Consider the following 12,990-nt stretch of genomic DNA (forward strand, 5'->3'; position numbering starts at 1 on the left):
ATGCGACAGCGAGGCTGATTGGGCTAAAGCTTGGTATTCCTACAAGCCATGTTTAACAGCCTGATCGCGACAAAAGCTATCGGCTATGCGGCAGGACCCTGGCGCTTGACCATGAAGGATCCTGTAGGGTTACTACGAGAGCCAATGACGAGGCTGTGCGTGGAGAGAAGTGTGGCTCGATATCCAATAGTGCTTTGCAGGTATTAACGCGCACTCTATAAATGGCCATCGATGGCGCAAGTTATACGAAGCAGAGCCTCTTGGTGACATATAAAGCTATACCCCTTCTCCTTTGAAAGGGGTGGGAATGGTGGCTTTAAAGGGAGACGCAGAAACTCGAGACCCGCGATAGACGACTTCATCACAGTAACCATTCAATCCAAGGTTGACTAAGCGAACTATATAGATAGTAGAAGGGTTATATTCAAGCTTTATAGAAGTACATTCAGAGGAATTGAGTAGAGAGACGTATGTCGTGGCTGCCTCTATTAGCTCAATCTGAGAAGAGTCGCCAACACCCGCACCCCAACTAATGTAATCATTTCGACATATTGAGAGTTAGTGACCACATCAAGCATATTAAATTGCGATCAAACACCGTATAGACACTCGACATGATCGCCTCGGCCGCATTCTACAATTGCCACTCCTTCTTCAGTGAAGCTAACCACTCCTTCACTGTTACGGTCTCACCACCCACGCGGACGCCGTCAACCAACTCTCCACCTACCTGAACTACGCCATCCCGAGCAGCCGCGTTGCCTCTAGGATTCCACTTGGGGATTGCCAGCCATTCATGACTAGGGCTGCACACAATCTTCTTCAACTTGTTCGCCTTGAGCTGAGGCAAGCACTCGTCGCAGAAACCCACGTTCCAGCAGTACTTGCATACGTTCAAGCCATTGTTAAAGTCCAACGGTGTTTCACCGCATGTACCGTCGCAAGTATAACCAAACGTTTTCGCAATGTCTTTGCTCTCCAAGGGCGCGACGGTAACTTCTCCAGAAGTATCACTTGTCACGCTTCCTTCCGGCACCTGCACTGATTCCAAAGCCGCCAGAGCCTTCTGAATCTCCATACACAATTCTGTTTGCTTAGGTTCATCTCCTTCTTTGCTCGTTGCGGCTAGTCGAGCCTCCAGTTCGGTCTTGACCGCATTCACTCTATCACTCTGCGTGGCTCCGAGCGGGCATTTTGCCTTGACGAATTTGGTCATCTCGTCAATGAGCCATTGCTGAGGCCCGGCCTCAAGATTGAGTGCTTTTGCTACAACATCCGTTTCGATGGGCTCAAGTAGAGACCAAGCCGTCAATGCGTTTCAAATCATCCCCGGAAGCTGCAAGACATTTAAACTGAATGTACGCCGCCCAGTAGTCGTTCTCATCAGTGTCGTCAGATAAATTGTCCATAGAGATCCGCATATACTGCTTGACTGTTTCTCTGGCTGCAGCTCTGTTGCCGTGAAGAGTGTGGAAGGCGGAGGTGAATAGGTCGGCTGCGTGAATACCTTCAATGCCAGGGAAGCGGAAACCACGCCGCAGCTCTTCCAACTTGAGATAATACTCAGAAAGATCTGACGATTTTCTGGCCTGCTCAAAGTAGTAAGAACTCAGGTGGCCGACAATACTGCGATAAAAGGTTTGATATCTCCATACGTCCTCTTCATTATCGACCTTCCTAATGAGCTGGTCCATGGTAGTATAGCTGTCAATCCAGAAAGCCACTGCTTGCGGCGATGACTGTGAGTCTTGCAAGTCGTTAAAAAGAGAGGCTAGGCCGCGGAGCAGAAGCAATGCGAGAAGCTCAATCTCCATACCCTTCTTCCGTGCTGCTTCAATTGCTTGATCCGTTGCGTCTAGTAAAGCAGCCATACAGCTTTGCTGTGAAAGACACCTGTGGACCAGAGTGCGCAGTGGTGCTTTGTAGCTGTAATCGAGTGATTGATCGAGTATGGTGGAGGCCAACTGGTCGAGACCAGGCTCTTTGGAGCTTAATTTACTCATATTAAGTATGAGATCATAAATCGTTTGCTCGGCACCTGACGCAATAGAGGTGGTCAATATGCCACTGAGGGCCTCTTGGTTATCGGGGTCTACTTCAAGTGCCTTTTCATAATGCACAATAGCGCGGTCTGGCTGCTGTAAGTGATTATACCAAAATGCAAGGCGTAGGTAGATGCTTTTCAGTTCCTCTTTATCCGGTGTCTCGGCTGCGTTGACCACATCGAGCGCCTTTTCCATCGATGAACATGCTGAGAGAAGCTCGTCGTTATCATAGTATGCTTCGGCCAGGCTCTTGAAGCTGATGCTTGCGTCGTCACACTCACTTGCTTTCGTGAACTTTACGATTGCCCAGTCGGGCTCGTAATAGTATCTGGCAGCCTCTCCTAGTCGTTCGTACCAGAGAGAGCCCAAGGTTTTTGGCGACAGCATCTCCTCACACCATTTCTCGGCTGCCTCAAGCTCCTCAGAGATGGCTTGGGTCGTCGGTACAGCTGATTCGTCCTCAGATGGCTTCTCCAATGTATCCTACAAAGCGTCAGTACAGCAATCATAATTGTTCTTGAAATGTAGCTTACGAGTCGCAAAAACAGACGCAAAGCATGAAAACAGGTCCCAGCATGCCATTTGTTATCTAGCAGCCAATGCTCCGCAACCGTCTTCATCATAGGGGTAAGAAGCTCTCGGTTTGGCCTCTGGCTCGAGTTTACAGTCCTGAGCCAGTCTTTGTCAAGTCTGCCAAGGTGACCAATTGCGTCCGGATCCTTCAGCCAGTTGCGGAATATCTCAATTCTGTCACTCTGGCCAACCCAATCAATTTTGCTAAACGACTCCCAATGTTTCTCTATCACGTCACCGGAGACAAATAGAGCAAAAAGACCGTCTCCAATCTCCTTCTTGTCAGATGCAAGGATTTGGTCGTATCCAACCGCTTGATTTAGCCTTTCCAAGTGACCATGAAGTTCTCTAACGATATAGGTGCCCAAAAGCTTTGTCCTCTCATCCGGTGGAGATGTGAGAAAACGCAGGCTCTGTTTCACTATAGCGAGATGAGCGTCATACTCGTTGACCTGGATTTCCCGGGCGGCGGAACGCGTAGGGCCAGATATGGTTCAAATTCGAATTTCTCGACCATGGATTTCTGAAAAAGGCTCCAGAGGAAATTCTGTACAGTTGTAATATCGCCATTAGAGATGGTCAGGTTGAGGGAGATTTTAGGTGCATCTTCGCTAATGCGTGGGCGGTCCCTTTCTTTGGTAATGAGAGGTTCGATCGATGGCAATATGGCCACATTTCCGTAGTGAGAAAAAAAGAGTTTAGAATACATGCCCTTCAGCTTGTCCTCAAGTTTCTGTAGGAGACGGTCCCGAAGCGGAGGAACTACGAACAACAAATGATTAGTTTTACCTCAGTCTTGCCAATACGCAACGACACAACCTCACTTACCCGTGCAGCTTCCAGATCAGCAGCGTCAAAGTATACAAAGCCATATACGATCCATATCAAAAGCTCATTCAGTTCTTCGATGGACTGCGGCTTGAGAGATTGTTGTAATTCGAGAATGACGTTTTCAGAGATTGTCCTTTTATCTTGGTTGGACTCGTCTAGAATGGTGTCCATCTCAGCCTCCGAGCCATCTGACATGATCAAGTCTTTGATCTTCTCCAGAGCAGTCTGCACCTTGAGGAAGTTCCCCTTGGCCTCTTCGAGTAACCGATCGTGCACTTTTGTTCGAAGACGAGTTGTTTCAGACTCTTCGCCTTGCAAAAGATTCGTCTTTGTCAGCTCTTCGTAGATGTACGATGTGATATCTGAGCCATTGTACTTCTCAATCTCGATATTGGGGGCCGACTGGAGAGACTCTCTTTGGAAATTATCGCTTTTCCCACTCACAATCAGTCGTACCCGATTCCCATCGCTGCCAGTGGACGTCTGGCTCTGGATTGTCTCGAAGATATCTAGAAAGTGGCTTGCGGCCTCAGGATGCCCTTCAAACAACCCATCCAGGCCGTCAATAACGATGAAATGCATGGTTCCTGGCTTCGGCGTCCCAATCTTAAGCTCGCGCCAAAGCTCTTTGCAGCTAGAATCTCGAAAATACGATTCACTGTGTTTATCGTCACAAAATGCGGCCATGCTTTTGGCAGTACCAGAGTCTTGCTCAGCAAGTTGGTATGCAATATGTTTCACCGCAGTTGTTCCCGGCCGCTTGTCGTCGTCTGCTTTCTTAGCGAAGAAAGGGAAGAAATAATAAGCAACAAGGGCTCGCGCCGTCGATTGGCCCTGAGACTCGTGGGCAGCCTTGAGCTGGTGTACTATGGTCGACATTGCACTTGACTTTCCCGAGTGCGCTTCGCCGGTTAGTACCAGCAATGGACTTGCATCGTTGGTAGACTTATCAGACCACTTCTGGTAGTCTTCCATGTCTCGGAGCCAATCCCCACTATCTGTTATGCATCTTTGCCATATCTTCTCACAGACATCTTTGGACGCCTTGATGCTCTTCTCCTCGATTGCTAATTTGGTTCGAATCTTTGTGAGGTTCTCTTGTCTCGATTTCTCCAGGCTGCGATTTGTCTCTGCCTCTTTCAGATCTAGGATGCCAATTGCAATGTCATCAATCCTCTTGCCAGTCTCACAGGCCTTGCCTAAGATGGTAGCAAGGTCTGCTTTAGCACTTAGAGCCACCTCCAAAGTCAAGGTAGCTTGGACATTCTGCTGCCCCTTCACAAGCTTCTCAAATTGCTCAATCTCATCCTTCAAGCCGGAGTCATCATTCAGTAAGGCTTGCTTTGTTGCTGCCTTGAACCGCTTCCACCTGCTACCTTTCCGGAGCACTATTGCCAGAGCACAAATGTCGACAAAACTGATCATGACCTTGTGAATGGCAGTATTCAACTCCGGGTCGATAGTATTGAACAATTCGATCCTCTCGTAAATCTTGAATTGACTGAGCGTGGGGCCAACAATTCCGAAGACGGCATCAATCGTGCCATGAAACTCGTGGGTTGACTGTGGAACATCGAGAAGTAGAGAAATGGCGTTGAAACAAACACCCGCAGGTTGAAATACATTCAAGTCATTAGAAATAGGCAGTTAAGCGTCAAGAGATTTAATGTTCATTCACCAACTCTGCTCCTTGAGCTGCTACTCCACCTAAGAGCTTTATACAGGACAAGATATTTAGGCCAATCCGTTTAGCTCGTTCATGGCCTCCGTCTGAGTCTGAGTCTGCCGGAGATGAAGGGTCATATCGGCGTTCTATCATGTCCCGAATGTCGTCTATACTTTTGGGTGGCTTCAGGTCTAGAGACCTTTCTGTGCGGGCCTGAAATCGCCTGCCGGCTTCATCCCACATGCCACGAATGCTGAGATCCGCCATCGCTGCGGAATCAGCAACAGTTGTTCGCAGTAAAAGTTCGAATGCTGTTTAATAAGAAAGAAAAAAAGGCAACGTATTTCTTTTAAATCCCATTCCCAAATTTCACACAAGTCCTAGAGGGGAGAATTTAGGCAGCTTATGTAGGATGAAGTGAAAATCGGTGGGAATCCTCTCAAGTGTTGATTGGTTGATGAGCATTTGCAGCTATAATAATACGATGGATACGACTATGCTAAACAACTCGATCCTACCTCAACTAGCGAAATATTTAACCCTGGCCATGACAGCACATGACAGTCACTAGATGGATGCACATGTTGCGAAATACCATACCCCGCGGGAGACAGGAAGCTCGAAAATAATGTCCAGATTGCATTTTGAAGAACGAGGACTGTGTTGAAGCATAATAGAACAATAAGGAAATGTAGAAAGAATAAATGTGAATCATTGGCATAAGGACCTGGAATTTCGCAAGAGAAAGAGAAACATATCGTTATGTTGTTTCGTGCCACTCTCGATCCAAACCACCTAACAGTTGACCTGGATGGTTAAGAACTAATGTCAGTTTCAATCAGTTTCGCGGGCTTCGAGGAAGCAAACGTGATTAGTAAACACATATGCATCATCAATCCTTCCTAGGCAGCGTGTGAGCCTTTCCAGCCGCTCCAGTGACCAAGGTTGTGGCAGATTGGATAGGGACAAAGCGGCTAAATAGATTGATGGGTTAAACCGCCAAGGGCCCTGCAAGACAGTTGAGGCTCAACTGCTGGGTGCGTATATGCACATGATCTGAGCTCAACTTCTTTTGGGCGGGCTTACCTACCGTAGGCATCTATTTAAAGGGACAATTGTATTTCCAGCTTCCTGTCGAACCATGTCTTTCGGCTTTCGGGAATAATCTTACCATCGGCTGTGCGGCAACCAGATCGATATTAGGGCAATCTGCTTCCTGAAAATAGGTAACTTGATAGTTAGAATAGCATCGTGGCTTCCCCTGCAAAAGCATCGCACAAATTGCCTCGTACAGTAATGTGTGTAAGCGGAAGTTTACTTCAGCCCTGCCACCGTCTCGGCTACGAGATCAAATGCAAGCTAGGAAAAACCCAGCACGGTGTGTGAAGAGAATCGGATTGCATGACGAAAGAGCGCTGATCCCTACAAAACAAGTTCCGAGTGCAACAAACGCTGGCCAGTGGGAAAATTCGAAATCGGGTTTCACGACTGACCGCAGAGCCCAAGGATGAATCACAGTTTGAGGTAAGCGAATCAAAAGTTGCGCGCCTGATCGGGCGAGTGTGTTTTGAGATGCACAGTGGTGAAAGATGAAACGGCACACGCAGTATCAGTGTCGCAGAGTTGAATCTGGCGGCGTTTTAGAGGCCACGAAGCGCCGCAGAACCACTGCGGGGGGGGCCCAATAAGGCGGGCGGAGGAGGGGCTGGAATGTTGCAATTGCTGCTTCAGGAGTCTTTTTTTAACACAAACATGGTTGAAGACATCAATTTGGTCCATTGATTCAATGAGCTCAGGTGATTTCTGAACGTGGAAAGCAGACCGCATTGTTGACCGGGTATGCGGTTTAGGGGCTGAAGGCGGACAAGAGACGAGAAGCGAGACAGCGCAGCGAAAACTGAAATTCCAAAGCATGACAGATGATGATTCCATTTTAGACAATGCCTGCAGCCCTGGGCCAAAAGGATTCGTGATTCCAGCTTGGTGGTGGCTGGCTAGTGATGTAGTCAGCACTCAGCTCACCTGCATCCCGGTTGCTACGGGTAATGGCCGCGGAAAATTGTGTAGTGCTGCTGGCGTGAATAGTGTCAGAGGACTATCCAGTTACTTTATGTAATTTGGTATTCAATGATGTGACCCAATGGCACCAAGTCTCAACTGCTGGACGCTCTTTGAGATGGATTGGAAACATTGAACTTTCAATCGCCTTGGAACGACTAGGAGACGATACGTAGCATCCAGATGGACCGTCCATGCAGGGGCCAGATGCGCTAGGCTAGGGCTTTAAAATTGATAAAATTAGCAGCAATTGGAGAAATCAGATTCAATTGAGAACATTCGCAGGTCGACAAAAGTACTCGCACATGTACTTTGAAACATGAACCGTTGGATAGGCCTAGCCGATGCTTGGCATTGTCGTCGTTGTTCTTTGTCGCACTCGGATTGCTGCGAATGGTCTCTCAGCTTGCAGTTACGAGGAAGCCACATGGAGGCTGTGCCAAATCGTTCAATTCCGTAGCCGTTGCGTCAGCAGCTGATCTGTGGCGGCTCAATCAATCCAGGCAAGTTTTCGCACGCCAGGCATCATAGTCTACAAGTCAGAAACTGCCCACGCGGGTTAGCATGGAAATCTGGCGTCCTTTGTAGGGGGGGCTGGGGGGTTGGTTGGTTCGATGGAAGAGCCCGATGGAAGAGCCCGATGGCAGCAGGGGGACCCTCGTCGTATTCGTAAGGCCGCCCGAGGTTCACCTGCATACAACCAGCCAGCAGGGCTAAGACAGGAATGTTGAGTTGAGGGCGCACGAGTAATACTGGATTTGGTTGGGCAACGGGATTGAGCGCAGAGGCTTCAAGGTTCGTATTGCTGTCAGAGCAGAGAGCGCATGTGCCGTTGGTACGCGTATTGACGGAGTCTTTTTTTTGCATTTAGCACAGCACGAGCTTTTTTATCCATCAATTGCTGTAGGTAGAGTTTATTTATAGCCTCTGTACGAGAAAGTACACCTCGGCGTCACTTGTGGCGAGTCGTGACTTTGGCTTTAGCCTTTTGGACTTTTGGACTGGGCAAAGATGCATTTGATGTGCATTGGCAGCAGCACTAACCGCCAACCACTTACTGGATGCAGTAATAGTCACAACAATACCAGTAGCAGCAATGATATCAAGATTCTATTGGAGCACATGGCGATGGACATGTAACCTCAACTCGACAACATCATCACCAGCAGATCCTTCTGCAGGCACACGCAGCGGAAAGGCCTCCATTGATGTTAACCGCTTGACCTGCATGCAGCACCTCGGTCACTTTCTCCAATCTCTACATAGTCAATACTCATCCATCAGCTCCAGCCGTTATCTCGGCCCTAACAGTGGTGCACCCAAGGCACCCTCAAAAACTGCGCCACCCCTCACTTTCTCTTGGCTTGGCTAGGGGCCCCCTTATAGCGCCAAACCCAGCCCTGGCAGCTCTCAAGCTTGTGCTGGAGCTGTCTGTCCATCGGTTCCCCCCCGCCTTCTGGGCTACAGCATGTGGGCAGCCATAAACCCCCTTCAAGCCACATGCGCATCTCCAATACCTAAACAGACGCCCATCGCCGCGCAGCTTATCTTATTCTCTTCAAACTTTCCTATTCAACCTTTACCTCCATCCCTTGCATAATAACAAACAATTCTCTCGCTGCTTGTGGATTTCTTCTTCTCTTCTCCTCATAGTTTACGCGCCTGCTTCCGATTCGACCCTTTTCCCTGCGCTCCTCATCGCATTCGTCGTCGCAGCCGCCCTCGATTTACCGCCACTTCGTCGCATCATCCATCCTCTCGAACATAGCCACATCGAATCTCTTTGTTCTTCCGTCGATCCCGCAAACTCGCCCATGTGATCCGGCTCGAATTTGAAACCGATTCTCATATTTCCCCCCTCCTCTCTCTCTTCTCCTCTCCTCTCGCGCTTTCTCCTCCCACGCCTTCTTCAACTCGCCCAGCTCGGGCCTGTTGATCGAAACCCACCATGGACGACGATCTTCTCTTCGCACGATCTGGCATCGTGCCGGGAGGTGATGGCTCTGTGCGACCGGGATACTACAAGGCTATCGGCATTGGCTTGGCCATAGGATCGGGTCTTTTTATCGGAACGTCATTTGTCCTCAAAAAGGTTGGCCTGCTGAGGGCAAACGCAAAGTATAACGAAGTTGCTGGCGAAGGCTATGGTTACCTCAAGAATGCTTTCTGGTGGGGTGGGATGATTCTCATGATTATTGGCGAGGTCTGCAACTTTGTCGCCTATGCTTTTACCGACGCCATCTTAGTCACACCGCTCGGCGCCTTGTCCGTCGTCATCACTACGATCCTGTCGGCCATCTTCCTCAAGGAGCGACTCAGTTTGGTTGGAAAGGTTGCCTGTTTTCTATGCATAGTAGGCTCTGTGGTCATCGTCATGAACGCGCCGCAGGAGTCTTCAGTCGCCGATATCCAGCAGATGCAACACTATGTCATAACGCCGGGGTTTCTGTCGTATACGGGCGTCATTCTCGTCGGATCCGTCATTGTTGCCTTTTTCGTTGGACCCAAGTATGGTAAGAAGAATATGTTGGTCTACATTTCAATCTGCAGCTGGATCGGCGGTTTGAGTGTCGTGTCGACTCAGGGCCTGGGTGCAGCCATCATTGCGTGGGCCAGTGGCAAGCCGCAGTATAAGGAGTGGTTCCTATGGGTGCTCTTCGTCTTTGTTATTGGCACCTTGCTGACCGAAATCATCTTCCTCAACGTGAGTCTGCCGACACCACCTCCTGAAAACAAGAGAGTGAAACTGACACATCTTTCCCCTTGCAGAAAGCCCTCAATCTCTTCAATGCCGCCATCGTGACACCCACCTATTATGTTTATTTCACTAGCACCACCATCATCACATCTGCAGTCTTATTCCAAGGCTTCAAGGGGACGGCCCAGTCAATAGTTACGGTTGTGCTCGGTTTCCTGACGATATGCTCTGGCGTCGTATTACTGCAGCTCTCCAAGTCGGCCAAGGACGTTCCCGACACCGCCGTATTCAACGGAGACCTGGACCAGATTCACACCATTGCCGAACAGGCACAGCCCGAGACGGAGCCAAAGGCAGATGCAATCCGAGGCGCGGCCGCTATTGTCAGGCGCTTTTCCAACGCGCGACTAAGGATGGAGGCCGAAGAATTGAAACGTCTTCATGAGGAGAAAATGGCCGAGGCCATGGCGCCCATCAGCGAGGATGGACAGCCAATGTACGAATGGGATGGCTTAAGGCGAAGGCGAACCGTTGCGTCCAGTATGCGCACCAGATCAACTAGGCTCTCAACCCCGATACCGGTTTCTCCAGCTCCGCCAACTCCTCACCCCCCTCTGGGCATGTCGCATTTCCCAACGGAAGAGGAGCTCGCAGAGCATGATCGCCACAACATGTTTGCAAACATTGCGGGCACAATCCGCGGCCGCCGGTCCCGCAACCACCCGCATCACGTCCTCGTGGTCAACGAGCAGGATGAGGATGATGACGAAGAGGCCCAGTACGGCAACATCGACAAGGTCCGCAGCCCGATGCATCCGCTGCCCCTCACCCACATTGCTATGCCCCAGCAGAAGCCCGATGACGAAGCCGGCGCTTATTATGGCCCGACCCGCGAGCAGACGCACTTCTCCCCAGACACTGCGTACCACGGCGCCGCAGGTCTCGTCGACCCCCAGCTTCTTGGTCCAACACCGCCACCCCACGGGAACCGGCGCACGTTTTCCTTCAACAAAGTCTTTCGACGGACGCCCCAGCCTTCTGAAGAGGAACAGGTCGGGCTCGTCAAGGAGCCTAGTGGTGACGGCAGAAGAGCGCCGGGACCACCAGATGGAGGATCACAGCCTCCACCCCCAGCTTTCATCTAGGCTAGGAAACTAGGGAAGTGGTGGTGACATTTTGCATTCTGGCGGCGTTTTTCGGTATCATTTGATGAACATGCGTCTTGCGGTTTTCTGGCTTCGACGCTGCACACTGTGTATTTATCTGTGACGTGTTGTTCTTGTTTTGCTGCTTTTGTTTAATCTCTCTCTCTCTCTCTTATCTCTTTGTGTTTTTCTCTGTTTGTCTCTCTCTTACATGGTCCATGGTATAGAGAGGAGCGCTACTCTTGGTTTGGGCTGGGACGGACAGTCATGACATGGCGGATACCCACATCGCGTGCGAGCAAAGTCAAAGTAAAGGGGCTTAAAGATATATGCGTTTAGCTCTGGGCGTATGGAGAAAAAAGGGCGGCATCGTGCTTTTGTGCAAACACAAATGACGGTTGGGAAGGGGGGCAATGTGCTTTTGTATATGGGGTATAGAACAGGATAACTCATGACGAGCTTGTGCTTGGACTAGCAATACATGATGTACATGATTGGGACAGCTATTATTCCTGATAAATATGATTATTGAAAAAGAAGAGTACGGATCCATTATCCATCTGGTAGCTAGAAAGAAGTGTATTTACAGGTAAAAATGACAACGCTACCTGCTAGAAACAGAAAAAAAAAATCTTATAAACGCCATGCGATACCTTTTATCACACTGATTGCCAATGCCGCTCCTATACCATACCAATCTAAAATTCCACAAGAAGAGAAGCTGGGATCGTTGTTCGCATCGCCCGCTACAATATAATCGAAAACATGTCGAAGGCAGAAAGAGAAGCCATTGTTGCTCGAATGAGCTGAGTGATACCACTCGAGCTACATGAGCTGTCTGCGGCGAAAGATAGAAAGCTACCAGTCGACGGCCCAGCCATTCTGCTCCAGAAACTCCTCGCACGCCTGCCGCAAGGCTAGGTTGGGCCGCAGGTCAGAGGCGGAGAGAGGCTCGCGGGTGAGGGGGTCGGAGGGGTGGCGGCGGAGATGCTCCATGATGGTGGCGCGTTCGTAGGATTTGCCTGTTTTTGTCTGTGGGGAAATATAAGTATACTGTCTCTTTTGTATAAGTGAATATCCAAGGTGAGAAAACTTACAATGACGGGATCGACCATGATGTCAAAGCTAATGTCGTCAATAGCCCAGTCAGGAACCTCGCGCTTCTTTTGGTTCTGCGACCTAGACGCTTCAAAAACACTGCTCAGCGTCGCAATCTTTTCATTCGCCTCCTCCTCAATCATCCTGCGCTCAATCTCGCTCTCCTCCGCCATGAGCATCTCATCGCGATCCCTCCGTAACAAATCCAGCATGCGCTCCTCCACCTCGCGCTCCAACCGCAGACGCTTCTTCTCGCGATCCCCCCACCGGTCCTTCTTGCACTTGAGCACCATGGCCGTGACGGCGCCGAGCGACTTGTCGTTTGTGGCGGCGCAGAGCTTGTGCGCGGCGAGGGCGTTTTCGAGGGCGCTGTCGAAGTCGCGGATGGAGAGCTGGGCCTGGGCGAGGTAGTAGTGGGCCTTCATGTTGCTGGGGGAGAGGGCGAGGCAGGTCTGGCAGTCGGCGATGACGGATTCCCAGTGGCCAAGCTTGAGGCGGGCCATGGCGCGGTTGGTGTAGAGGGCTGGGTTTTTGGCGTCGGCGATGATGCTGTTGATGATGCTTTTGTGTGAGATTTGGGGGTTTGTTGTTGAGGGGAGAGAGAGAGAGAGGTTGAATTGGGACTTACGCTTTGGAGTAGAGGCCATCGGCACCGATGTAGTCGCCGGCTTGGAAGTGGCGGTTGCCTTCTTCCTTGAGTTGCAGCGATTTAGACATGTTGGTATGGGAGGCGATATTTGTATTGTATTATATAAGGTAGGTTGGATGGAGAAGCGAGGGCGATATAAACGGGTTTGATCGCAACGAAAAGAAGCCGAGGTAGGATTGATGTTATGCCTAACAGCGGGAGAAAGGCATGCCCACGAGAGGGGATTC

At 50.0% G+C, this 12,990-nt stretch overlaps 3 protein-coding genes across 3 annotated transcripts; 1 reads left to right on the forward strand and 2 right to left on the reverse strand.

The window, feature by feature from the left end:
• Positions 1-417: 417 nt before the first annotated feature.
• M431DRAFT_520719 (hypothetical protein) lies at positions 418-5,382 on the reverse strand (the record flags this gene model as incomplete). The annotated part of the gene is made up of 6 exons (XM_024920442.1): positions 418-1,266; positions 1,346-2,528; positions 2,579-3,070; positions 3,094-3,351; positions 3,447-5,012; positions 5,128-5,382. 6 exons carry the CDS (start codon positions 5,380-5,382, stop codon positions 635-637), a joined length of 4,386 nt encoding a protein of 1,461 aa, XP_024773448.1. The 3' UTR covers positions 418-634.
• Positions 5,383-9,121: 3,739 nt separating this feature from the next.
• M431DRAFT_86453 (hypothetical protein) lies at positions 9,122-11,016 on the forward strand (the record flags this gene model as incomplete). Its single annotated transcript, XM_024923682.1, has 2 exons — positions 9,122-9,877; positions 9,943-11,016. The coding sequence occupies 2 exons, from the start codon at positions 9,122-9,124 to the stop codon at positions 11,014-11,016; spliced, it is 1,830 nt and encodes a 609-aa protein (XP_024773449.1).
• A 735-nt stretch (positions 11,017-11,751) lies between these two features.
• On the reverse strand, positions 11,752-12,854 carry M431DRAFT_444049 (hypothetical protein). Its single transcript, XM_024915222.1, has one exon. It carries the CDS (start codon positions 12,759-12,761, stop codon positions 11,934-11,936), a length of 828 nt encoding a protein of 275 aa, XP_024773450.1. The 5' UTR covers positions 12,762-12,854; the 3' UTR covers positions 11,752-11,933.
• Positions 12,855-12,990: the final 136 nt, after the last annotated feature.

Source organism: Trichoderma harzianum (genome assembly GCF_003025095.1).
Source record: "Trichoderma harzianum CBS 226.95 unplaced genomic scaffold M431scaffold_7, whole genome shotgun sequence".
Classification (NCBI taxonomy): Eukaryota; Fungi; Ascomycota; class Sordariomycetes; order Hypocreales; family Hypocreaceae; genus Trichoderma; species Trichoderma harzianum.

What these genes read in the sequence shown, in the direction of transcription:
- M431DRAFT_444049 (XM_024915222.1), bottom strand. Translation starts at nt 12,761, where the DNA reads ATGGCCTCTACTCCAAAGCGTAAGTCCCAATTCAACCTCTCTCTCTCT.